At 47.4% G+C, this 27,314-nt stretch overlaps 2 protein-coding genes across 12 annotated transcripts in view; one reads left to right on the forward strand and one right to left on the reverse strand.

Annotated features, from left to right (window-relative positions):
- Nucleotides 1-26,918, forward strand: LOC111836241 (uncharacterized). Of its 8 annotated transcripts, XM_072713934.1 has the most exons (21): nucleotides 2,927-2,948; nucleotides 5,084-5,261; nucleotides 6,361-6,591; nucleotides 10,725-10,871; nucleotides 12,141-12,304; nucleotides 12,616-12,733; nucleotides 13,436-13,577; nucleotides 14,880-15,025; nucleotides 15,701-15,843; nucleotides 16,007-16,147; nucleotides 16,429-16,545; nucleotides 17,349-17,499; nucleotides 17,882-17,993; nucleotides 18,085-18,260; nucleotides 18,675-18,913; nucleotides 19,149-19,233; nucleotides 19,429-19,599; nucleotides 19,738-19,774; nucleotides 20,780-23,185; nucleotides 23,452-23,621; nucleotides 23,694-26,918. In XM_072713934.1, the coding sequence occupies exons 1-21, from the start codon at nucleotides 2,934-2,936 to the stop codon at nucleotides 23,825-23,827; spliced, it is 5,223 nt and encodes a 1,740-aa protein (XP_072570035.1). In that variant the 5' UTR covers nucleotides 2,927-2,933; the 3' UTR covers nucleotides 23,828-26,918. The 8 variants fall into 8 exon arrangements, with proteins under 8 accessions (XP_072570039.1, XP_072570036.1, XP_072570037.1 ...); XM_072713938.1 differs by lacking the exon at nucleotides 2,927-2,948 and adding an exon at nucleotides 1-40 and having other exon boundaries at nucleotides 23,452-26,918; XM_072713935.1 differs by lacking the exon at nucleotides 2,927-2,948 and adding an exon at nucleotides 61-575 and having other exon boundaries at nucleotides 23,452-26,918.
- LOC140592057 (uncharacterized) overlaps nucleotides 17,587-27,314 on the reverse strand; it is a 17,300-nt gene continuing 7,572 nt past the window's right edge. For 2 of the 4 annotated variants that reach the window (XR_011992293.1, XR_011992294.1), the window contains one exon: nucleotides 26,490-27,030. Coding sequence is in view for 1 of the 4 variants with exons in the window: in XM_072713947.1 (XP_072570048.1) it covers nucleotides 22,934-22,944 (11 nt within the window). In the remaining 3 variants the exon portion in view is untranslated. Of the gene's footprint in view, nucleotides 22,824-22,908; nucleotides 22,945-26,489; nucleotides 27,031-27,314 lie in introns of those variants that run through there. The other 2 variants (XR_011992295.1, XM_072713947.1) reach the window with 2 other exon arrangements.

A 27,314-nucleotide genomic window follows, 5' to 3' on the forward strand; every position in this document is an offset into this window, starting at 1 on the left:
TCGGGTTAAAAAGTTATATTAAAGGCATCCATAAAGCGATGTAAGGCTGTTGCGCTTGAGGTCCATGACGTGTGAGTGTGTATGTCGGTGTGTGAGAATGTATCTGTGTGACAGAAAGTGTGTGAGTGTGAGACAGCGAGCGCGTGTGCCGCCGGTCAACAGGTAAGACCGTGATAGGAGAGCGTGACAAACCCGGACGCGTCGGAGCGAGTCGGAGCGGGTGGGTCTGTGTAAACCCGGACGGAGTCGGTTGGTCTGAATAAACCTGGAGACGGCGGAGCGGGTCAGTCTGTGTAACGCCGGGCGGAGCGGGTGAGTCTGTGTAAAGCTGGACGGAGCGGGCTGGTCTCTGTAAACCCGGACTGTGGCTTGCCGGGGAAATGGTCTGCTTATTTCGCTGCTACGCACCGGGGAAATTGAATGCGCTCCACGGCCGGGTGATGCGCGCTGCAAAGCTGTGAAGAATGGTGCGTTTCCTGGGTCTGCTTCGGATGCCGAGCTGCGGGGATTAAGCAGCCTGCGAGGTGTCACTTACACGCTCCCCATTTCTCCAGCCGGCTGCACCGCTTTGTCTTGTAAGTCATTCGCCCTCTCACACATTCACCGTTAATACTCAGCTGCTTTATTATTTTATAGCTCGTACTAAGTGAAAGTAGTTTCCGAACTATGGTATGTATCTAATACATATTACTGCACAGTTTAAATAGCCTCTGCCAGCGTACTCACAACACGGTTATTATTAAAAAACGGCGACATTAGGTGCGGCGCCGAGGTGCGTCGTTAGTAACGCGTCTCCGGGGCTGAAAATAAGTGTGATATAAGTCTGACATAAGTATGATATCTTTAGAGCTTTGTGATTGTGCTTATGAGACCTTATAATTTCTCACAGATTCCTCAGATAACCATGCCGCATAAGAGCGTATACACGCATAAAGTTAAATCACATCAGTGTTTGTAAGGAAATTAGGAAATTAAATGATTTACATTACATTCGAGAATAAGTTGTAGTCCATGATGGTGAAAGTGAATAAAAACATTTAGTTACAGGGCGAATTAAACGGAGCTCCGTCTGTCGGTTAGTAACGGCTCGTTTTCAATGTCTCATCAACGGAATAAGACGGTGGACTTCAGCTCTCTGCCACTTAGTTACGCTTCGGTGGCGCTCTATTTGTGACATTTGAATGAATGCATTTCTGACTTCGGTGAAGATACTCCTAATTAATTAGGTAAAAGAGAAGTGTGTGTGTGGCCAAAGTGTACCGTTGTAACTTATGGGAAGAGAGAACAGGCGTCGCTTATCCTTTTTAAGTTAAAAGGCGTTAGTTGTATGACTGAGTCTAGGCTTGACTGTGTAAAAGTGCTCCGCGACCCTCGCTTTCCGTCGCCATCAATATCAAATAGTTGGCTACTTTTGTTATTTTATTTCTGCCTCCCTGTTATTCACAGAGAACAAAAGTTTCTCCAGCTGTAAAACGACCTGTTGGCTCATCAATCTTGAATGCTTTCATGGTGCTGTGTCCTTTGTTCCCCTTTCAGGCATTGTAGGGTGTTTCTGTGGGAATCCGCCTCCCAAACAAGCATAAAAGGTGCACTGAAACATCGTATAGTGGCGCATTGTTAGAAAGCGGCTGAGCTCCCAGTAAAGTGGATCAGACGCTAAAGTCCACATGTTAGGAGGTCCCTGTGGTGATCGACTGCTTGTTCCTCTTACGCTACTCTCTCCAGCCTGGTTCACTGCAAGCGATAACGTGTCACCTGTCAGTATTATTATTATTATTATTATTATTATTATTATTATTATTATTATTATTATTATTATTACAATAACAGACGGCGTGGAGCGGTGCGTGCTGTTGAAACGCTATACTTTAAATGCAAGAGGGTCTGGAGAAATAGAAAAGCGATCTAGCCTTTAATCGTACCAGTGCCTCAGTAATGGACTTGCTCACCTGCCAGTACAACACAAGTCCTGGCTGCTGGACTAGTTTCCAGGTCCAAACACGGTCACCATCTTGAATGGAATCAACAGCTAAAGCCAAATGGATTGCTCTCGCTTATTCCCCTCTCTCACACACACACGCACACACACACACACACACACACATCCCAGACATCCAGAAGCCACCCTGTGAGCCATTTTTGGTCTTATTTAATTTGTACATTTGCATAAACCTGACCAGCTCACAGGACCCTTTTCTGTTTACAGGTCGTCACTTACTTTACAGTTTTGTGTTGAATTCCAGAACCAGCTAGGGATCTCAGCCCTGTGTTGTGAGATTGTATCAGTTGTGTTGTTGAATCTCTGCCAACCGACCACATATTTTTTGTTCTTGCCGATCGGTAGATGGGTATCACCTTCTTTTAGGTCTTTAAGGTCTGCTTCAGTCCTCAGGGACTCTGCCCCGCCCCAAACACCCCGAGAGCTGACCCTCAGATTTAGCACTGTCAGGCTCTGAGGTGCAGGGATGCCCAGTGAAGCAGCAGCGGCTGCACAGTAACTGTTTATTAATGAGGTCATGCCAAAAGTCAGGCTCTACCTGTAAGCTTTAGGGCATTTTAAAATAAAGAGAGCAAAACCAACAAGAATTTGTTTATTATCATAGTACCCATCTGGGAGGGGTCCCTCGCCCTCATGTTTTCCTAAGATCATTTACAACTAAGTGGGTCTTCTCTGTTATAAGGACGTTCCGAACAAACCTTTTTTTCCATCTGAGAAAATGGAGAGTATGTTCTGTGGTGGAGGCAGGGATGGTTTGCGTGGTGAATTTCTCTGGGTCTCCCTGAGACAACTTCTCCATGACTCTTTTCATTCCTTGCTTTGGCACCCAGATTTTTGGGATAAGACTTTACCTCAGTACTGACCCAGACAAAACAAGAGCCTGTGAAATTCAATGAACTTGGGTCAGGATTTCCTACAATTTCTCCATTTAAAAATGCAGCAAATTACGGTAAAGCTATTCTTCTGAAATGTGACTGATTTTCAAAATGTTCTTTGTGACCCTTCGATTATATCAACGAGCATATCAGAGAAGTTCCACAACAAATGCATTTCTGTCACCCATGACGCATGTCCAGGCCATGCCTCCGGCTCTCATACAGGGCGCTGGAGAGCAGAGGTTACAGGAGGCCCACGGTAGCATGTGGAGCTTGGTATGCAGAGCGTGTAGCCCGCACTGAGACGCTTGGCCGGTGGCGCATGCTTCAGTGAGCGATGCAGGGCCATCTCAGATTAGCAGGGACCTAGTAGAACTCACCTTAACGATGCCGGCTCACGTAACTGAGTAAACACACTGGACACGGGAAGGAATGAACACAGGCAGAAATACACGATCACGCATTAGATGGCACACACACACACACACAGCAGCTCACACACTGACATTCTAGCACCTTCCTGGTCCTCCTTTAGCTCTGGATGCAGCCTATCACTATAAAAACCCACAGAGGTATCTCTGGGAAAGGTATTAAAACCAACAAAATATCGCTACCATGTAACTGGGTTAAAGAGGCGTGTAAGCTGCTTCCAAAGCAGGAAGGGGGGTTAACCTGTGTTCTGCAGACAGAAGGATGACCAGTGGAAGAGACCACAGCGCTGCACACCTTCAGCCTCTCACAGAGAGCGTGGTGACTTCCTCTCCGCGTGACACACTCTGGCCGCAGCGCTGCACACCTTCAGCCTCTCACAGAGAGAGTGGTGACTTCCTCTCCGCGTGACACACTCTGGCCGCAGCGCTGCACACCTTCAGCCTCTCACAGAGAGAGTGGTGACTTCCTCTCCGCGTGACACACTCTGGCCGCAGCGCTGCACACCTTCAGCCTCTCACAGAGAGAGTGGTGACTTCCTCTCCGCGTGACACACTCTGGCCGCAGCGCTGCACACCTTCAGCCTCTCACAGAGAGCGTGGTGACTTCCTCTCCGCGTGACACACTCTGGCCGCAGCGCTGCACACCTTCAGCCTCTCACAGAGAGCGTGGTGACTTCCTCTCCGCGTGACACACTCTGGCCGCAGCGCTGCACACCTTCAGCCTCTCACAGAGAGCGTGGTGACTTCCTCTCGCGTAACACACTCTGGCCGCAGCGCTGCACACCTTCAGCCTCTCACAGAGAGCGTGGTGACTTCCTCTCCGTGTGACACACTCTGGCTACTTGGCCTGTTTTCCCGGCTGCCATGTTCCCAGGTAACCTGAGTGGCTCTGCACCTGCCACCGCGCCCACATGTGGGGGAGGGGGTGGAGCTCACGGCTCGTGGAAAAGTCCCAGAGACTGCCACCACGTTGCCATGACGATTGTACCTTGTCCCCAGGGAGCTGGTGCGGTTCACTGCCATTTCCTGCTCTCTGTCTCTCTCTGTCTCTCCTTACACCTGTGTTTGGTGCCCTGGGGCCTTGTTGGGAATAGTTCCCAGGCCAGCTGACCCTCTCACCTTCTGATCCCCCCCCCCCCACACACACACACTGCTGTCTGCCAGCATGGAAACAGAACAGAGGGGCAATTAAGTTGTGTATGGGGCAAGTTGATGAAAGTTAATAGCACAGGTAATAGAGCACTGTATGTGCAGTGTTTAGTACAGTGATATGTGTTATGCAGGTACAGGCGAGTGCAGTGTTTAGTACAGTGATGTGTGTTTCAGTGCACATTTTTGGTAGATTTTTTGATGTTTTTTGTTGCTTTGCTATCTGGGACCACAATGTGTCACCAATATATTTAGTGCCACCAATATATTTAGATGTTGTGTTTGTGTCCATGGATTTTTCTGTATAAAATTCTGTGCCAGAAATACCCCCATCCTGTGGGCTGATTAACTCTGTCATAAGCTGGAATTAAGGCCGATCACTGGAGCATGTGGGGGGTGGGTGGGGGCAGGGCCGTGGATGTGCCTCGTCACGGTGACTGACAGGTCATCAGACGATCTGTAAGATGGATGGGCAGGAATGGGAGATATGAGGCAATCTTGGGCGTGGGCTTGAGCTGGCGTTAAGGTTAAGGCTATGGATGTAGCATGTAGCCTTTGGCATGAGCTCGGTGAGCACCTGAGCACTTTGCCTGCTCGTAAAAAACAAACCTTTGTCCTTGTTTTGACAGGTGAGATTTGTAGGAAGGGCCAACCTCCTCCATTTGGCAGCCGGAACACGATTGGCGGCCGTTAGGCCCTCCCTTGGTGAGCAGAGACAGACGGATGAGAGGTTGAGGGCTGCGGACATGAGAGCGGGAAGGACGTGGCTGCTCTGGCTGGCTGCGGCTGCCACACTCTACCTCCTGGGTGAGTGGAGGCCTCCTTCTGCCTCGGCTGCCACACTCTACCTCCTGGGTGAGTCGAGGCCTCCTTCTGCCTCGGCTGCCACACTCTACCTCCTGGGTGAGTCGAGGCCTCCTTCTGCCTCGGCTGCCACACTCTACCTCCTGGGTGAGTGGAGGCCTCCTTCTGCCTCGGCTGCCACACTCTACCTCCTGGGTGAGTGGAGGCCTCCTTCTGCCTCGGCTGCCACACTCTACCTCCTGGGTGAGTCGAGGCCTCCTTCTGCCTCGGCTGCCACACTCTACCTCCTGGGTGAGTCGAGGCCTCCTTCTGCCTCGGCTGCCACACTCTACCTCCTGGGTGAGTGGAGGCCTCCTTCTGCCTCGGCTGCCACACTCTACCTCCTGGGTGAGTCGAGGCCTCCTTCTGCCTCGGCTGCACCCCTCCTGCATCGCTACTGTAGGCAGGCTGCCATCGGGAAAATATATTTACCAGCACACAGCTGATGCTGTTTTTGTATGAAACAAGCAGCTGAGCTCTTGCTGGAGGACCAGAACATCCACTTTGGAAAGTGGAGACCTGAAAGTGGGGTGATGATCCCCATGTGCAATGCATTTACGCTCATCTATTTCCCAATTCTGTTCTCTGTTATCTCCCATGTTTGCCATTTGTTGTTCTTCTGTTTCAAACCTATTAAAGGTTTAATCAAGATGTTCTTTTAAGGGATGTTAGATGTATTCATACTAATAATTGTGGTGGCATTAGTGTTAGGGACGTGTACTTGTCATAGAAAGATTGCTGGTCTGAATCCCTCTGGTACCCTGAGCAAAGTACCACCCCCAAGCACTGCTCCCTGAGCACTGAATTAGCTGCCCCCCGTATGTCACGTGTGGATTAAATGCAGGGGACATATTTTGGGTGCTATGGTGTGTCAACAATGACGACTAATCACTTTCCCTTCCATTTGGTTCATTTGGCTCCCAGTAAAAATTACGTATCAATAATATAACAATTTTTCACCACATTTCGAATGACCTGATTTTCAGCTTCATGTCTGACTCTTGCCTGCTGTGATTTATTTATTCGATGTTCTTGTGACTGAACCCCCTCCCTCCATTCGCAGAATACACCCATGATACAGAGGCCATGGTTCATGCCAGGGTGGCTGGGGCAGCAGACCTCGCATGCAACTCTGGAGTCCCCAGTTTGACCAGTGATGCTTCCTCTGGCCGGAGCCCACCCCCTGTAGACCCCACCCCCTTGCACGTGGTGGAATGGCTCCGGCAGGGATACAATGTTCCCATACTCATCAAATTCGGGGTCCACGCACCCCGTGTGCACCCCGACTATGAGGGTAAGTCTTCACTTTCACATGCACATGCAGTCCTTTCTTATGCAGTTCAAACCTGAGCTAAACTCTCACCACTCAGTCTTATCTAATTTATACCCAATATAAACCCCACCCCAGTCTCATCTAATCCTCATCTAAACCTGAACTCAGCCTTGTTCGCTCCATCAGCTCTGTGTGAGCTGAGCTCTGGGCTCTCCCTGCTGTGGTTTCGTGTTGGGCAGAAGCTGGCCCCGTGATTGGCTGGGTAAGCGCTGATTTCTCAATAGACGTGGAGGCGATGGAGCTTCCCGAAAAGGCTGCGGGAGGGCCGAGCGCCGCGGATGCGCCGACATTCCCTGATCTGGGTTACCCAGACTGCTCTCCAGCAGCTTTCACCACCAGGCGCAGTGCTGCACAGTCTTGCATTCTGTTGCATCAGAAGTGGCGGACGCAGGGTATCGTGGGGGGAGGGGGGGGGGGCTTGTCACCGTCGTTTTCCTTTTAAGGAAATAGATGTGTGTAGAGGAGCTGTACGAGTCAGGAGCCTTTGTGCTGTTTGAAATTAGACACACATTTCATATTCCCTGGGTAATGGGAAGGGCCGGCCGCCGCCGCCGCCGCTGTAACGGCAGGCAAGGTGAGGCATCATCTGATTTGTAAGCGATGCAAATTGCCCTGGATACTGGTGCATTCTCCCAGGCAAAATTAGTGATGTAATGCAAGCTGGGAGCCAATGCAAGAAAGCCTGAGAAACACACACAGGCTGCACCAGCCAATGAAGTGTGCCATAGCTCTTGCGCCAGCATGTGTAGGCCAATCAGTTTTGCCAGGGATCTCCAGGCAGTATGTGTCATCCAACCAGCTTTTCCAGGCCTTTTCCACCAGGACATGTCAGCCAGTTGTCTCTTCAGCCATAAAATGCCAGCCAATCAACTTTGCAGAGCTCTTGAGCCAACATATGCCGGCTAATCTGCTTTCAAAGTGTTGCCTCATGCAAGAGCAATAATAAAACAGTGGGTTCTAACCTGTGGGAAGGTGTTCCATATTTGCACTACGATTCAGAGGAACATGCTGAATACACTCTGTGTTGGAGTGCATACTCCCCTTTACACACTCCTACAGCACTGTGCCCTTTCACACCCTCCTACAGCTGTGCCCCTTTACACACTCCTACAGCACTGTGCCCCTTTACACACTCCTACAGCACTGTGCCCCTTTACACACTCCTACAGCACTTTGCCCTTTCACACACTCCTACAGCACTGTGCCCTTTCACACCCTCCTACAGCTGTGCCCCTTTACACACTCCTACAGCACTGCGCCCCTTTACACACTCCTACAGCACTGCGCCCCTTTACACATTCCTACAGCACTGTGCCCTTTCACACCCTCCTACAGCTGTGCCCCTTTACACACTCCAACAGCACTTTGCCCCTTTACACACTCCTACAGCACTGTGCCCCTTTACACACTCCTACAGCACTGTGCCCCTTTACACACTCCTACAGCACTGTGCCCTTTCACACCCTCCTACAGCTGTGCCCCTTTACACACTCCTACAGCACTGTGCCCCTTTACACACTCCTACAGCACTGTGCCCTTTCACACCCTCCTACAGCTGTGCCCCTTTACACACTCCTACAGCACTTTGCCCCTTTACACACTCCTACAGCACTGTGCCCCTTTACACACTCCTACAGCTGTGCCCCTTTACACACTCCTACAGCACTGTGCCCCTTTACACACTCCTACAGCACTGTGCCCCTTTACACACTCCTACAGCACTGTGCCCCTTTACACACTCCTACAGCACTGCGCCCCTTTACACACTCCTACAGCACTGTGCCCCTTTACACACTCCTACAGCACTGTGCCCTTTCACACCCTCCTACAGCTGTGCCCCTTTACACACTCCTACAGCACTTTGCCCCTTTACACACTCCTACAGCACTGTGCCCCTTTACACACTCCTACAGCTGTGCCCCTTTACACACTCCTACAGCTGTGCCCCTTTACACACTCCTACAGCACTTTGCCCCTTTACACACTCCTACAGCACTGTGCCCCTTTACACACTCCTACAGCTGTGCCCCTTTACACACTCCTACAGCACTTTGCCCCTTTACACACTCCTACAGATGTGCCCCTTTACACACTCCTACAGCTGTGCCCCTTTACACACTCCTACAGCACTTTGCCCCTTTACACACTCCTACAGCTGTGCCCCTTTACACACTCCTACAGCTGTGCCCCTTTACACACTCCTACAGCTGTGCCCCTTTACACACTCCTACAGCACTTTGCCCCTTTACACACTCCTACAGCACTGTGCCCCTTCACCCACTCATATAGTTCTGTGTCCATTTAAAACACTTGCATTCACATCATAAATAATACTGTGCATTATTGCAACCTGCTTTTGGAGAGCAGTGATGTTAGCCCTACCTACTTAAAGTGTGTTCCAATTGATAATATTAGTGTCTGGACTTTAAATAGAGTTCATCTAAAAAATATTCCTATGTATGTGTGGGTGTGTAGTCCTTTCATTGTAGGGTCAACATCGTGTGTGTGTGTGAATGTGGCTGTGTTTGTTTACAGTGCTCACTCATTTGTGAAACTGGGAGGGCACACAGGAACTGGGAGGGCACACGGGAACTGGGAGGGCACACAGGAACTGGGAGGGCACACAGGAAAAGGCGTCACCCAGTGGCAGGACAAATACCTGTTATCTGACCCAAACAGCCACCTTCTCAGTGCCCTAAGCCACTGGGGGGAGCATCCGCTTTTTAAGCAGGCTGGCCGCCGCCCACCACACAGCTGTATGACCCAGCAGGGATGGCATTTCATTTCAGAGAATCAGCTTCTGTATGGTGTGTGCATGTCCAGCAAGGCCTCATTTCCACCCAGACAGAAAGACGTTGAGTTCCTTCCAAGCCTGGTCCAGTGATGAAGCGTGTGTGGGCGATAGACAGGCCAGGTCAAGCTGTGGTCATGAGCCATCACAGCTTATCAGGGGAGAGAGGCCCTTTTTATGAGTGGATTAGACGGAGAGTAAGGCGGGAAGGGAAGGTCAATGCTGCACCCCTGTCACCAGGCAACAGGACGATCACATTTCAAAGTGCAGAACACACCCTGCTTGTTTGTGGTGGAGTGTGCATGTGAGTATGTGTGCATGTCACTATGTCATACTGTCCCATTGCTTAAGTAACTTTGCAAAGTTTTTGGATAACAAATTCTCCGAATGATCATATAATAACATGAAAAGTCTGGGGCATGTGGTGAACACTGTGCTTTGTTTGTAGGACTCCAAAGCTTATGTACTGTACTTAAGACACTTTATATCTAAAATTACACCCAGATGTAAGTTCATTTATATCTACATCATGGGGATGTCAACACTCAGTTCCTGTCCTTTATCTTCAGTCAGCTCTTTTCTGACTCCCTAAATGTCTCTTTGTGCCAGATGATGCCCCAAATGTCTCTCTGCACCAGATGATCCCCAAATGTCTCTCTGCACCAGATGATCCCCAAAATGTCTTTGCCAGATAATTCCCTATATGTCTCTCTGCATCAGATAACCCCTAAATGTTTCTCTACGCCAAATGACCCCCAAAATGTGTCTCTATGCCAGATAACTCCCTAAATGTCTCTCTGCATCAGATGATCCCCAAAATGTCTCTCTATGCTAGATAACTCCCTAAATGTTTCTCTGTGCCAGATGACCCCTAAATATTTCTCTGCGCCAGATGACCCCTTAAATGTTTCTCTGTGCCAGATGATCCCTAAATGTTTCTCTGTGCCAGATGACCCTTAAATGTTTCTCTGCGCCAGATGACCCCTAATTGTTTCTCTGTGCCAGATGATCCCTAAATGTTTCTCTGCGCCAGATGATCCCTAAATGTTTCTCTGTGCCAGATGATCCCTAAATGTTTCTCTGTGCCAGATGACCCCTAATTGTTTCTCTGTGCCAGATGACCTTTAAATGTTTCTCTGCGCCAGATGACCCCCTAATTGTTTCTCTGCGCCAGATGACCCCTAAATGTTTCTCTGCGCCAGATGACCCCTAAATGTTTCTCTGCGCCAGATGACCTCTTAAATGTCTCTCTGCGCCACATGACTCCTTAAATGTATCTTTTGATGTTTTTGTGGCTGTTCAGGTCGTGCTACCCTGACCCATTTGAACTCTCTGAGGGTGGACCATCTTCGCCTACAGGATGAGGGCTGGTATGAGTGCCGTATCCTGCAACTGGACAGACTTGCAGAGGACTCTCGCAATGGCTCCTGGATCTTCCTGTCTGTTGCAGGTAACAGCTTCAGGGCTATAGAGTAGATCCAAAGCATATTATAAAAATATATCAGCTTCACAATGTTCACAGTAATGTCAGGATTCTGTCAGCTTTGGTATTTCTAAAAACATCAGGTTTCACTCAACTTCAGTATCAGGGTTCTGTCAGCTTTGCTATTTTCACAGTAACACCAGGTTTCAAATAACTCCAGTCTTCATAATAATGTCAGGGGTCTTACAGCTTTAGTGTCCATAGCAATTATAGAGTTATAGGGTTTGGACCTTGTGCCCTGGTGCACACACAGTCCTGCACGAATCCAAACATGCAGATAAGCACTTTCCACTTTAAACACTGTTGAGGGAGTGGATTCAACTAGATGCCAGTGATATAATGTGACTCACCTTTAGTTACTGACCCGGATGAGGACACCAGCAAATCTCATTGTAGAAGCAGGGGTAATGCTATACTGAACACACACCGGTTTGAAATTATATCTTGTGGGGACCATTCATTTCTATGGGGAAAACTCTAATCCCAACATGACCTTAACCTTAACCCCTACCTAGTCCCAATCTTACCCATAAGTAACCAAATAAAATACAGGAATTTTACCATTTGTAGTTTTCTGATTGCATTCACAGATTTTTGTGGGGACCTGAAAAATGGTCCCCACAACGTCAAAATAACAGGTTTTTTACATTGTGGGGAACATTTGGTCCCCACAATGTAATATAAACATAATCCACATACACACTCCTTTTCAGCCTGAACATTTAACTGACTAATGCTCTAATTTTAAGCCTGAACACATTCCAGGTTAACACTTTCATTCTCTGAACACATTACAGATTGCCACTCTCATTTTCAGCCTGAACAAATTCTGGGCTAATACTCTAATTTTCAATCTAAACACATTCCAGGTTAATACTCCCATTTTCATTCTGAACACATTCCAGGTTAATACTCCCATTTTCAACCTGAACACATTCAGGTTAACACTCTGATTTTCATTATGAATACATTCCAGATTAACAGTCACATTCTCAGCCTGAACACATTCCAGATTAACACTTCTGTTTTCATAGTACATGTTCGCACTATTAACTAGTGAGTGCTTTATTTTATTTTATGGAGGTTTTCTTTAACAGGAAAAAAAATAATAATAAATAGATACATTCAAAACAAGGTAATAATTATAACCTTGTTTCAAATACATCAACAAACGGTGCCGATGTCAACACATAGAGTTTAACGCAGTGAAAACATGGCTTTTCCCATCTGCTGCAGCTCCGCCCGTGTTCATCAAGACTCCACCCCCCTCCCTGGAGGTCCTGCAGGGCGATTGGCTGTCCCTCGCTTGCAGCGGCCATGGCAACCCCACCCCAGCTGTCACCTGGAGGAAAAGCCACACGGCAGCTGATGGAAGCGCAACACAGGATGCGCCTTTAAATGTGAGTAGTCATGTGACACCACAGGAATGACATGACATCGGACACGTAAAAGACACCCATATTTGGAATTACTCTATCTGACACTATCATCGCATGTATATGATTATTATTATATCATATCATTTCCTGCAGTTCTATATACTTGGATTAAAAAAATTGTAAAAATACTGAATCATCAGTAGTGCTGTTATAACAATCGTCATGTTTTAAATATAACCAGAGTTTCTGTGGGTTATTTACAGTAGTAGTTTTAGTAGTTCGATCTGAAATGGCTCCATCTGTAATTGGGTAATCCTCACACCCCCTCCCAGGTGTCCAACGGAACCTTGTCTTTCGGGGCTGTGTCCCGGGCCATGGCCGGGGAGTACACATGCATTTTGGCCAACAACGAGGGCCAGCTGAGCCACTCCACGCACCTGAGGGTCAAAGGTAACTGGGCTGGGGTGGGACGGCTGTGACTGCCACTGATCCCCACTGCATTTCACTGTCCCTGTGTGTGAGTCACATGCATTAAGCAGGCCCACAGCTCCCCAATACTTAAGAAGGTCAGAAATGCCATCTAGTGGTCATATGGTGGAAATGCCATTTTCAGATGTAACAGAGTCTATCCATTCTTGTTCCACAAGAATTCAGGACACTCAGGGAAAAATGCAGGGGAGATCCTGGATGGGATGGGTGGATAGATTTGCTCAGAAAAAAAACATAATATTACAATAAATGAACAGAAAAAGAAAAAAAAGAAAAATTCTTCCGTTCTACAAAAAGTTACTGATACCTTGTTGGATGACTAGATGAACACCACTTCAGTTCCTGAACCTCTCCTCAGGGGCACCCCAGTCATTTCATGTGTTCAGTAAATTTCACCACCACCTCACTTAATTAACTGAAATAACACAATGAGGTATTAATTAGCCAAATAAGGTTAAAAAATCATGGATGCTTTGGTTGCTGGCAATACTGGGGTGACTTTCAAAGAGGTTTTGAAATGGTTAAGCTGACACATTTTGACAGACATAATATCATAATTTTACACCAACATATTTTTTTTGATAGTGAACATCATTTGTAAAGTACTGCATGTATGTTTATATGTATGAACAAAAATTATAATGATTCCTAATGCCAAAACAGGTCCCCCAGTCATCATAACTCCACCTGAGGACACAGCTCTTAACATGTCCCAGGATGCATTGCTGCAGTGCCAAGCAGAGGCCGACCCCCCCAACATGACCTACGTATGGCTGAAGCAGGATGTGAACGTCTACCACGTTGAGTGAGTATTGTGTGCGACACTGAAGGCCTGAGCTTGGAGGAAGCTTCACTGCTGTTTGACTGCAGCTCTCAAGGGACCTAGTGACCATGACGTGCCACTTGACCATTACTCACTGGGGAACGAGTGATCAGGAGCTCAGTGCACAAGAAGGACTGGTGCTCTTTGACCATGAATTAGAAAGGAGTGATAATGAGCTCAGTGTACGTTGACTGGTGCTGTTTGACCATGAGTCACTGGGAAACGAGTGACCATGTGTTATGGTGGAGCAAGACGGAAGGGACAATCCACAGAGTGGCTTACAGACAAGGAGTTTTATTGGAAATGACAAGCTAACTAGAAACAAAGGGACAACGAGGGGTCAAAACAAAAGCAGGAAATAAAACTAGAACTGAACAGGCTTAACTAAACACGGGGAAAAACAAACACCATAAGCTACAGGGACCACAGGCAAGAAACACGCCGGAACAGTTGTAGCATATACAGGGAACACACAGGAATTAAATGCACAGCACGTACAGCAAACAAAACTAATGCAACAAGCAACTGAACAGCAAGGGAAATGCACAAATAACAAGGGTGTGGGCTATTACTAAATCAACCAAACACTAGGAATTTGGGTAACAAGGAACAGGTGAGGGTAATCATACACTAGGGATTAGGGTAACAAGGAACAGGTGAGGGTAATCATACACTAGGGATTAGGGTAACAAGGAACAGGTGAGGGTAATCATACACTAGGGATTAGGGTAACAAGGAACAGGTGAGGGTAATCATACACTAGGGATTAGGGTAACAAGGAACAGGTGAGGGTAATCATACACTAGGGATTAGGGTAACAAGGAACAGGTGAGGGTAATCATACACTAGGGATTAGGGTAACAAGGAACAGGTGAGGGTAATCATACACTAGGGATTAGGGTAACAAGGAACAAGTGAGGGTAATCATACACTAGGGATTAGGGTAACAAGGAACAGGTGAGAGTAATCATACACTAGGGATTAGGGTAACAAGGAACAGGTGAGGGTAATCATACACTAGGGATTAGGGTAACAAGGAACAGGTGAGAGTAATCATACACTAGGGATTAGGGTAACAAGGAACAGGTGAGGGTAATCATACACTAGGGATTAGGGTAACAAGGAACAGGTGAGGGTAATCATACACTAGGGATTAGGGCAAGACAGAAGATACAGGGAAAAAAGAGAACAAAATGAGGTAAACCAGAAACAGACCGATACAGAAGTAACATGAACATAAGGGAAAACTGAATTGTGCACATCTGTGTTCTGTTGTGTCGTCAGCTCTCTCAAGTCACGCGTGAAGATCTTGGTGGATGGAACCCTCCTAATACATAACCTCCTCCCAGAGGATGCTGGGAACTACACCTGCATGCCGACCAATGGACTGCTGACAGCACCCACTGCTTCTGCCTACCTCACTGTAAAGCGTAAGGAAGGGCTGTGTCCTTGCATGCCATTCTGCATTGTTAGGGAGCTTTCACATGATAAGCAGTAAGCAGTGCCCTTCCATCACTGTCTAGGGGGAGCTGAGCGTCGACTCACCGCCTCACGTCACACCACCTTGAGCGATGTGTTCTGCTCAGATTTTCTGTGTTGACACGGTGCTCAAAATTCAGCCAAATTTAACTTTCTCGCCTTCGCTGCTGACCTCTCCGAGGCACAGCCAATTAGAGAAGAGCCTTATGTGACATGAGCTGAAACCATACGGCGACATAGCAATAGAACAATGTACGAGAAGCTCACGGCTCATGTGGAGCAATTCCCCGAGCTTTATAACACAACTTTAAAATTGTACTACGATCTACAAAAAAAGATGTCTGCTTGGGAAAATGTCAGCATTAAGACAGGGAGAGACAATATCTACTCTCTGTAACATAGTAGGTATTAAATAGAAAAAACATTAACACAATTAACTGTGAATTAATAATAATGAACATAATAACAGAAAAGGAATGTTGCCAGAGGCGAGCACTTTAGGAGGCCGCTCAGAGCTTTATTCTGCAGCACGTACCAGCAATGCCGCTCTTGTACAAAGACAGAGTGGCCTTAGGGACACAGTCCTCCATCAGTGTGGCCACGCTTCTCTTCCTGTCCCTTTTTAGATCCTGCACAGACACTGTGGATGCCCAGGGAGACCTACCTCCCCACCGGAATTGGGGGGCGCATTCCCTGCCCTGTGCGAGCTGAACCCCCACTGCTTTATGTGATCTGGACTAAGGATGGGGAGCCCCTGGACTTGGAGTTGGTCAGTACCCGTGTGCCTCACAGGACACTGCAGCATTTTAGGCATAGAATATAACTGCCTGGACTCACTTGTTCAGCAGATGTTGTATGTAGCACTGCTGTTGGGCCACACTGCATTCTGAAAGAGCCCCAAGGAGCTCAGATCCTGTTTCGCCTTGTCTCAGTTCCCTGGCTGGACACTGGACTCTGAGGGCGCTGTCCTGATTGCTGCAGCCAATGACAATGCACTGGGAGTGTATGCCTGTACCCCCTATAACAGCTACGGGACGATGGGCCAATCGGATCCCACCACCACAGTCCTGCAGGCAAGCCCTCTCTGTTCATCTTCATATGGTATGGATCACGGAGTAACTAGGACTCTTAGGAATATCCTTGCTGTGGTATTTCAGAATGTATTAGACCAAAACTCAAAACCAGGTCTTCTGTACAGACGACAGTGATCCTACCCACTTCACTGACGACGCGCTGTGCTGCTATACTGTAACCTCATCTTCTGTGGGATGCCCCTTACCGCTGTGCAGACGCAGGTTCCCCAGGGAATGCCAGGTTCTGTAAACTTTGCCACAGCCTTTTCCTGCCTCCACAGGACCCCCCCACATTTTCAGTCAGCCCCCAGGAGGAGTACAGACAGGAGGTCGGCAGAGAGCTGGTCATTCCCTGCCAGGCAGATGGAGACCAATATGTGAACATAACCTGGAGGAAGGTAAGGATAGAGAGGTCTTCAACGTGATACTCAGTTCTATAGAGAGGTCTGCAACGTGATACTCGGTTCTATAGAGAGGTCTGCAACGTGATACTCGGTTCCATGGAGAGATCTGCAACGTGATACTCAGTTCTATAGAGAGGTCTGTAACGTGATACTCGGTTCTATAGAGAGGTCTGCAACGTGATACTCAGTTCTATAGAGAGGTCTGCAACGTGATACTCGGTTCTATAGAGAGGTCTGCAACGTGATACTCGGTTCCATGGAGAGATCTGCAACGTGATACTCAGTTCTATAGAGAGGTCTGTAACGTGATACTCGGTTCTATAGAGAGGTCTGCAACGTGATACTCAGTTCTATAGAGAGGTCTGCAACGTGATACTCGGTTCCATGGAGAGGTCTGTAACGTGATGCTCGGTTCTATGGAAAGGTCTGTAACGTGATACTCAGTTCTATGGAAAGGTCTGTAACGTGATACTCAGTTCTATGGAAAGGCCTGTAACATGATACTCAGTTCTATAGAGGTCTGTAACGTGATACTCGGTTCCATGGAGAGGTAACATGATACTCAGTTCTATATAGAGGTCTGTAACGTGATACTCGGTTCCATGGAGAGGTCTGTAACATGATACTCAGTTCTATAGAGAGGTCTGTAACGCGATACTCAGTTCTACACTGATTACTCCACAGTCTGCACTGCATACTCTCATACCCACCATCTCCATTTTGTATACTGTAATACTTTTTCAGCTTTTGATGTTTTTTTTTAAGGTCACTGTCCTTTAACTATTTGCCTCCTGCAGGTCGGATCCAGCCCCCGTTCTCCATATATTGTGGCAACCAACGGCTCCCTGGTGCTGCGACCACTCAGCAAGGACCATCAGGGGGTGTGGGAATGTAGTGCCGCTAATCGTGTGGCTGCTGTTACCACGGTGACAGAGGTCTTCGTGCTGGGTGAGAAGGTGGCACTCACAGCAACACGCAGGGGCGCTACACACTCAACACAGTACTGGACACATAGTATTACATATAGACACAATGTAACAGAGAGAACAACAGCTTGTAATAGAAAAGCTTTCTGGGAGTCAAAATCCAGCTGAAAGATATACAGAGGGTCAGTACTGATACTTGGACATGACAGATGTACATAAAGACATAAAGGGGGTTCAGTCCTAATACTGGAACACGATAGAAGTATTTAAACATACAGATGGGCAGTACTGATGCAGAGATATAACAGATGTATGAAGGTACAGAAAACATAAAGCCTTACAGAGGGTCTGTACTGACATTGAGACTGCACTTTGTTTTATTATTCACTATGTCCATCACACAGGCACCAGTCCTCATGCTGTAAGCTCAGTGTCCGTCGTTCCCGGGACTGATCGAGCCAACGTGTCCTGGGAGCCTGGCTTTGACGGCGGCTTCGTCCAGAAGTTCACTGTTTGGTCAGTCTCTGGCGTACTCTCCTTCCATGCAGGCTCACTATCTTCTGGCAACCTCTGAGGCCCTCTGTCTGTCTCGGTGTGTCTCACCCAGGCTAAAGCAGGGCTCCACAGGGAGGCAGGAGTGGACTTCACTACCCGCTTCCTCATTCACGTCCAGCTTGTTGGTCTTGGGGCTTCTGTCTGGCACCAGCTACCAGTTCAGTGTGCTGCCTCAGAACCAGATGGGAACAGGACCATTCAGCGAGATTATCACCGTCAGAACTCTGGGTGAGTATCTGTGTGCTGCCAAGTAACATAAGAACATTTTACTGAGCTGAGGAAGCCATTTGCCCAGCCTGCACATGTCAGCATGTAGCATATAGCTGATGCTACAGTTAGCATTGGCTTAATAATCACAAGCAGTACATTCCAAGCAGCTTCTTCCTTTTGTGATGAGAAATGACCCTGCTTAATGACCCTGTTCATAGACTGAGATCTTCACTGTTGAGCAGTGGGTGACCACAGTTGTTTGCAGATATGGGGTCTGAGGTATATCAGGAAGCTGAATTTGTACCTACATCATCTTTGTCACAACTGGGGATTATTTAGGAATGTATTTTAAGTGCTTACAGAACAGAAGGGCCCTTTCTCAGACTTGATCATGTGACCTGCTGCCCCCCCCCCCGTCTCTCTCGTTCTCAGTCCCTATTGCAGATCCTCCCTTAGTGCGGGCTAAAATTCCAAACTTAGCACCACCTACATCACTCGTAGCCAATCGGAGCTCATCGGGACTTGTCCTACAATGGTCACCACCAATTCCCCAGTATCCACCAATCAGCGGCTTTGTCCTTCAAGCCCGGCATGATGAAGGGGATTGGCTAGTTCTGGAAAGGGATATCAGTCCCAATGCAAGCGAGTTGCTGGTGCAAGGATTGCTTAAGGTAATACATACAGTTCTTGTTTTAAACCAAGATGATATCATGTCCTTTGTTACGAGCCCCAGCCTAGTGGGGGTATGAATGGAGTGGAGAATGGCTGTAGGTGGAGCTGACCTTACAGCAGCACGTAACACCTTAAATTAAAAACCTAATCAGAATCTGAGAGGGTTCGTTGTACCAAGGCCCACTTGGTGATGTCCGGTTCCTTCCAGATGGTCATACTTTCTACTCTCTGCAGGACTGCAACTATGAGCTCAGGATGTTTTCTCGGCAAGATGAGCTGGTGGGGGAGCCCAGCGTGTCAGTCAACATCTCCACCAGGGGTCAGCACCATCCCACATTCTTGCTAACAGACCATTTTCCTGTCATGATAGCCACTGAGTATTTGCTAATGATCTTCCTGGGAATGTTGTAGGCTTCCCTGAAGGCTATTGTGATGTTACACAGCTGCTGTTATTCCTAGTGAATCTCCACTATAGTTTTTGAGTGGATTTTTGTGTGCTTTGATATCACCACAGGAATGGAGGCATACCCAGCAGAACACGAGGTCCGCGACCTCGTTCCAGAGCCACTGCTGGCTGGTGTAGCTGGAGGTGTGGTTTTCCTTTGTGTAGCTATTCTCTTCTCCCTGGGGATGGCTTGTGCAGTGAGAACCAGGAGGAAAAGGCGGCGGAGGAAGAGGCGGGAAGGTGTGGACTGTTAGCTGTACTACTGCTTAAAAGCTATGTGTGGTCCTCGGACAACATCTTGCCACTTTGGTCCTCTGCCAGTCTGTGTGTATTCCCGGAGTTAATTTTGCTCTTCTGTTTTGTTTTTGTTTTTCATAGATCTTCAGATAGCCCTGCACAAGAGTCAGCTTGCTGAGTAAGTAATACCTACTATTGTTTGTTCAGCCGGTAGCAATACAGTTTGTCAATTATATTTACATTTTACATATGTAGCAGACACTTTTGCCCAAAGAAACATACAAGTGAGGCAAATAGCACATTACAAACATATATTCTGTCAAGGAATCAACTAAGTATAAGGGCAACTAGGCTGAGCTTACAATGAATGCCCACCAGGTACAAGTGTAAGTAGTACTAGAGCAGGAGCTACACAAGAACTTAACGGAGCAGCAAAGGCTAACAAAGCAAGAACTTGATAAGACTATTCAAGGACCAGAAGGGCCACATAAGATCATTCAGAGAACATAAACAGGCATCAAGCTAGTAGAGGAATTCATGGAACAGATGGGTTATGAGGCGTTTCTTGAAGGTGGAGAGGGAGTATGATGATTGGGTATAGTTTGGATGTTTATTCCACTATAGGGGAACCACACAAGAGAACCATCTGGAGTGACACTTCTCACGTGGTGGGGGGGAGCTTCAAGCAGCGTTGGTTTGGAGGGGGCAAGATGAGACATAGGTTTTAGGGAGCCTTTTGATGGAGATGGCTACCTGTCCATTGATGGACCTATTAGCCAGTACCAAGGACTTGAAGTCAATGCAAGCACCAGTAGAGAACAAGTGAAGAGAGGCAAAGATGTGTGTGACATGAGAACGTTTACCCAGGCTGAATGAATACCAGGTGTGCAGCTGTGTTTTCAATTATTTGTAGTGGTTTGTCACCACATGCTGGTATATCTGCTAGTAAAGGGTTGCGATAGTCTAGACAAGCTACTTGGAATGACCTGTCAGATAGGTATGAGTCAAACTGTCTTATTTATTTTAACCTTATTTCTGTTTTCTTCCCGCTCATCTATTCAACCAGATGTGATGCTCCTCTTTCAATGGTAATAAACTGCATGTTCTATTCCTTTCCTTTTCTGTTTTTCATCCTCTGCCTTTCCTACTTCTTTCTCTGTCTCTCCATCTTTCTTTCCCTCAGGAGTAGTTTGTCCCGGCAAAGTCCAGATAGCATCCTGAAGATGAAGATGTCCCCAGGCACCATCTCCCATCCAGGTTCTTCGCCCTCCCAGTCTCACTGCTTTTCTTTCGACAAGATCACTTGTGAATTCCAAGACCACAAGCAGGACCAGCGCCTCCTCTCCAGCCCTCCACCTCGCTATACTTTTCCGCAAAGCCCCCCAATTGGATTGTGTTCCTCCGCTACCCTGGAGTCCATCTCCAGAGGTCCAGATGGCCGATTTGTTCTCCATCCCTTAGAGAATAGCCCCCCCGACACACCTGAGGATAAGCAAGATCTGAGGGCAGACTTCACACAAAGCTCTGATGCAGGCAGCAGCCATGCATCTCAGCTAGACTCTCTAAAGTCAGACTCCCCACGGTCAGAGAAGGAGCAGAGGAAAAAGACATCTCCCATTTTCACTGTGGATTTGCCTGTGCCAGTGGGTCGAGTGCGAGGCCTAGCCAGGAACTTCTCTGAACATGCACGCTTATACCAAGACCATAAGCAAGGCTTGACTGAGGGATTGCTGGAGCAGTCACACTCCGAGGGCAAAGAGGACCGCGTTCGGGATTATGTGGAGCATCTCCGGGAGGTCATCCCGGACCTGAGCAGACTGGAGAAGGACCCTGTGTACCTACCTCTGGAAAGGGATGGTCGACTCACTGCCACGAGCACTCTGGTGATGCAGATGGAGCATGAACGAGAAAGGGGAAACCTTGCCAAATGTCTGAAACTGGCACGTGAGAGGGAGGAGCTGGAGCGTGAGCTGGAGCAGTACACAAGCAGCCTGAGGGTCCGAGCCTGGCAGAGTGACTCACCGGACCAGCAGCCAATATGGAAACGACGCAATGCCACCCTTCCTCGCAAGAGTAAGCCTGCCTTTCATCTGGGAAGCACATGCAACACTCTGGGGAAGAAAGTGTCTTCTGCATACCTGCTGCAAGATGTTACTCCCCTTACCTCATTCACCAGTCTGGTTCCTGTCCAGAGCTCCATGGAGAAAGCCAGACCTTTTAAGCAGCTGCTAAGGACACAACCACAAGGGGATGACACTGATTGGGAGGGCTTATCTCAGTCCTCCTTCTCTAAGCGGACCTCTCCCTCCCACCGCTTACCTATTTGTGATACTGCTGTCCTTCTGCCTGAGTACTTCAGCAGCAGACAGAGGTGTCCAAATGAAAACTATAGCTATGGGTGGAAGGAAGAAGCTGAACACTGTGATGATAGTGCCAATACAGGCACCCAGCCTGCTGAGCTAGGACCAATTTATAGTTCCCAGCAATCAAACTTCAAACCAAAGTCTACCACAGACAGATTTAACATGGACAAAGAATCGGACTCAGGTCCACTGTGGAATCAGTTGAGCCCTTACCCAGAGCCTTCCCCTCCAAAATCAATTCTGGAATACCTGAACCTCCCAGGGTTTGTAGAGATGAGTGTTGATGAACCAGTAGCAGAATCAGACACTGCCACCTCCAAAAACTGCTGTCCTTCCTTGGACCAGGAATGTTGGACATCCCTGCAAGGTGAACCAGATGTGGTTCCGAAGGATTGGAGTACTTATACACAGGACAGTCCTATCAGAGACACAGACCAAATAGGGGATATTTTACCAAGTGGAAATTCTCAAATTTCCAAAATTCAGGGTAGTGAGTTACCCTCCAGGATATGCATATCACCAGTGTCATTTTTGAAGGAATCAGTAATATTAGATCAGTTTGGTCCTGAGAAATGTTCATCGAAAAAATCTGCCTCTCAAGAATTTCTAGACCCAAATGCTTGGATTGACTCTTTGAATCAGAGCCAAGCTTGTGCATCTCCATTCTCATCCAGGTCAGTCACTGATTTACACAGGCAGCCAGAATGTTCCACATCCACAGACCAACAATCATCAAACCACAGTCAACAGGCCACCCTTTTCTCTGATGCTTCCAAGTGGCCCACATCTTACCAGGAGGCTCTGACATCTGTGCACCACAAACTGACCCCACTCAGATCTTCAGTCTCCCTTGGCTCCTCCAGGCTAAGCACAGAGATGGGTCGACTGAGACCTCGAGATGCTGCAGTTAAGCCAACAAAAGCTTTCCGGCCAACGGGATACAGCTTACCATCACGGGGGCAAGTCTTCTTCCATCAAAGAGACTCTGAAAGTGAAGGAGAAGAGGTACGGGAGCAGGGGATGGAGCTGGAGATCGAGATTGGGGGCCGCAAAGAGGACAAGGAAGAACGGGATAGCTTTGCCAGTCAGAGTAGTGGTAGGGGCAGCTTGGGGCCCACCGGCACCCAGCCTGTCTCTCCAACGCCAACCCAACCTGGCTGTGTTGGTATCCCTGGCCAGGGAAAAGGACTTATGGAGCAGCTGGGTATGCAGCCTAAGAGCAGAGGGTGAGGCCTTTCTAACCCTAACAGACACCTGAGACACTTACCTCAGATTAGTCATTTGACTTACATATTGTAAATATATATTCATTCACACATTTAGATATTGTTCTGTGTGTTATTTCCATTGTTTCCAAAATGCTGATAAACTGCAATAACACTGGCTTACACTCCTGGGAGATCACTGAATAATTTGGGATGTACAACCTTTGTTGGCATACAAGAGCAGGATGCATTCATAGTTTTGGCAACAGTTCACTGCGTTTTCACAGGAGAAGGACTTCAGGAGATGAAAGCTATGAATGGGACTCAACTGACTCCTGTCCAGAATCCATCATCACGAAGACAACAGGGCTTAGCTACATGAAGGACAGCATGGCAGATGGACAGGAGCCGAAGATGACCACCCGCCCCCATGCCGCCATGGACTCCCAGAGCAAATGTGAGTCCCTCAGCTCTTATCCTGTAACACAATACACTGTCCTCTGTAATGCCTTGTTCATTTTTCTTTCAGTAAGCAGTCGTGCAGGAACCCATGGCCCTGAAGAACATGCTTACACTCAACCAGACTACCACACCCTCCGGCGTGTCACACGGCGGCAAAACTCCTTTCCAGTGCAGAATGAGCCCAGCACTGCATCCTTTTGAGCACTGTGATTTCCTGGACAGTCTTAATTGACCTCCTTCCTGCACAACACCCTTTGCTCACTCATTTCTTGGTCTGTTTCGACATAATCCCATACTCTTTTGTGGTGTCTGCCTTTGTCCTGCTGTTTTGTTTTGTGTTGCTTCGAATCTCCATGTTAACTAAGTTTTATTTACTTTGGTTGTTTCAAAACAGGGAACAAGTGGGCCCTGTGACAACTGATTCATCTGATGGCAGAATTTAATGTCACCAGGTGGGGGTTAACTTGATAGAGCCTCAGGGTACTGACTGAATAGCTGTGCTAGAGAAAAGAGTGGAGTTAAGACCAGGGCTGTTGTACCATGGCATGCTCTGGATCTCTTCGGTTAACCCAACAGTATGGCATTCACTGATCTGGGACCCATGTAAAGTGGATACCTGTCCAAGAAAGAAGCTTTATTTAGGCAATTAAGATAAAATGGAAAGAGGGAGCAGTGTGATGGTGCACTGGTTAGCATGGTGACACAGCTCTGGGACCAGGGTTCAAGTCTTAGCCCTGGCTCTGTGTGTTACGCTTGCATGTCCTCCCTGTGTCATCATGGGGCTTCCTCTGAGTTCTCCAGGTCCTGCCCCCACAGTCCAAAGACACGTTAAAGTTACCAATCTGAGTGTGCGTTTGCATGTTGGCACCCCATCCTGGGTTAATCCCTGCCTTGCACCCGTAGCTTACAGGACAGGCTGTATGACCCTGAATAGGACAAGCAGGGATGGAGAATGGGGGGGGGCTTTTGCCAGGGGCTGTTCATCAGCACCACATAAGCAAGAGCTTTGTGCCACCCTCAAAGCCTAAGGCCCTGGGAGTTCTCTGTTCTGTAAAACCACCCAGTCATTAGCTCCCTTCCTGTTTTCCTCCTTCCTTACATCCATGTTTTTGTGCCTTGAAAAGTCCACATGGTTCGACACACAGCCTATTACGGCAAGCTGATTTTGGTTGTTGACATAAGTGTTGACATCAACTCCAGATTAATGTTTTACCACAATCCCCTTAAATTTTAATGTATACCATAGTAGATGGTAATGGATAATGTCATGTGATTATAGATGGTTCCTTTGTCTTTCTTCACTTCACTGCCACAAGCCACAGAGGTATAAGCCCCTCAGCCTGTGCCATAAAGGGCAATAAACGGGAAGAGAGTGACCTTCAAGCTGAGAGCTAAACTGTTTTTTTGCATGTTTGGAAGTAATATAAACGTCAGTGGTGGCGTGCTGGCTCACACGCTCAGGGTCTGGGGTTCGAATCCTGTCCCACAGTCCATGAGTTAGGCTAATTGGGTGTCCCAAAATTGACCAGAGTCAAGAGAATCTGGCTACAGAACACTAGGCGACCTCCACCAGACTGTGGGGCCATATATCACATGACCTCCACAACGGACCTGGACATGACATTATGGCATGACATGACCTCCACAATAGCGCTGGATATGGCTCTTAAAATATGTATTTGCTATTTTGGTGATATTAGTGCAACATCAGGAACGGATGTCATTAATCTCATTTAAATCTATGGGAACGGACGTCCAGGTGTGGAGGTCATGTGATTTCCAGCCCCACAATGGAGGCCTACCCAATGGAGGCCTACCTAATGAAGATAGCCCAGTATTCTGCAGCCAGACTCTTCTCTATAGGGTGTGCAGTAGGTGCCCTGTGATGCACTGACAGGATGTATGCCCAGCCCCATGCCTGTGACAGGATACAGCTCCCATCACCCGTGACTGAAGCAGTTGGAAAAGTTAAATAATGATTTACAAGATATATGATTCCAGATCTGTTAAGGCAATACATAATTGTAAAATGCAATACCTTGGAGTGAGACAGAGCTTGAGTGCTGCTGTTTGTGCTGAATGAATGCAGTTTCTGCAGGTCTGTATGTGAGATTGTGGGACCAAAGGCACCTGAAAAGGGAGGTTTCGCACAAACCTGGGTCAGCCACATAAGCTGGATGTCCACTACCTTCGTTAGACATTCAGACACCTTTGTTCTCTTACAAATTTGATTTCCACTTTGATGAAGCACAGCGTTTTTTTGTTTTTTTTGGGACATGCCACGGCATTTAAAAAGCAACACCAGGAGGTGGGTGATGTCAGGAAGCTCTCGTCTCCTGCTCTCGGCCCTGATGCATTAAGGACAGAACTGTGCTCTGGGCCATGCTCTCGCTGTTTCACTGGCGATGGCGGTGAGCTAAGAATCAAGTGGTACACATGACCAAAGAACTCAGAAGAAAGTGGAGCAGGGCTGCAGGAAGCCCCACTTCTCAAGACCATCCGTCCAACTTTACGCGGCAACACCGACCATGTTCAAGTGTTTCTTAAAAATCTAATGAATAAACGTCAATGTTTTGCACTGCTGTTCTAATTTAGAGTCGTGATTTTACTGTATCTTGTGTAGCTTAAGCTGATGTTTCCCAACCCAGTCCTCAGAGCCCCACAGATGCTCCATGTTTTTGCTCCTTGCCAGACAGTCCACAAGCATGGATTATCTACTGGTCCCTGAGGACTGGACTGGACTGGAAAACACTGGTTTAAGCAGGAAAATGAGGGAGGTGCCAGACCACACCAACCTTAAAACGTAACAACTGCGTGTGCTGTTTACGTGTGGCTTTGAGGTCCGTCCAAGGAACTGCATCTGTTTCTTTTAAAATGATTTATTCTGTCCTTTTGTAAAACATTCAGATTTGTATTTTGTCGAATTTGTATTTAAATGTGACTGTATGTTTTATGAAACTTTTATAAAAGAACATGTAAAGCATTGCTAGGATGGATTTTAAAAAACATCTTACATTTGTGACAGTGACAGTTTGATACTGAACCCAGCTTTGTTTTAGACAAACATTCATTTTGTACAAACTGGGAAAACATACTGTTGTGGCACGCTCGTGATTTCCAAGAGACTGAAATAAACTCGATGTTATGATACAAATGTGGCAAAAGGCATCAGGTCATTGTGAGTCACTGAAAGACGGCAAAAGTAAATGCTTTAAGACCTGTATAACATATTGACTGTATACTATGTTACCATGACTGTGTTCCTTTATATCTTTATAGAATCAGCGGGAGCCATATAGACTGACACAAGGGTGACAAGTGTGGAAATCGAGGATGGATTTCAAATGATAAAAAAAAATCCCAATAATAAAGTTCGGTGCAGCCTGCAATGTATCCTCAGGACCCTGTAGGAAAACAAGGGAAACAGAGTATAGTACCTACAGATGGTAATCATGTGCGAAATCGATTCAGGACCAACAGAAGGAAGAAGAAAAAAAATCTGAACATAAAATCAAGAAAGGGTGTAATGTTGTGTCATGTAACACACAGCTAATGCTCTTTGTGGGGAACAGCACTCACATACGGCATCAAGAGATGATCACTGCTAATGGCAAAGAAGAGCTTGGGGTACCATCTGACATTTCTCCAGTTATGATACAGAAGGTCCAAAACTGTTTGAAATCTTTGG

The sequence above is a fragment of the Paramormyrops kingsleyae genome, chromosome 7, assembly GCF_048594095.1.
Source record: "Paramormyrops kingsleyae isolate MSU_618 chromosome 7, PKINGS_0.4, whole genome shotgun sequence".
Taxonomy (NCBI): domain Eukaryota; kingdom Metazoa; phylum Chordata; class Actinopteri; order Osteoglossiformes; family Mormyridae; genus Paramormyrops; species Paramormyrops kingsleyae.

What these genes read in the sequence shown, in the direction of transcription:
- LOC111836241 (XM_072713933.1), top strand. An exon ending in CCACCACCACAGTCCTGCAG is followed by an intron (nt 16,148 to 16,428) that starts GCAAGCCCTCTC and finishes CTGCCTCCACAG; the next exon opens with GACCCCCCCACATTTTCAGT. An exon ending in CACAAGAGTCAGCTTGCTGA is followed by an intron (nt 19,775 to 20,779) that starts GTAAGTAATACC and finishes TCTTTCCCTCAG; the next exon opens with GAGTAGTTTGTCCCGGCAAA.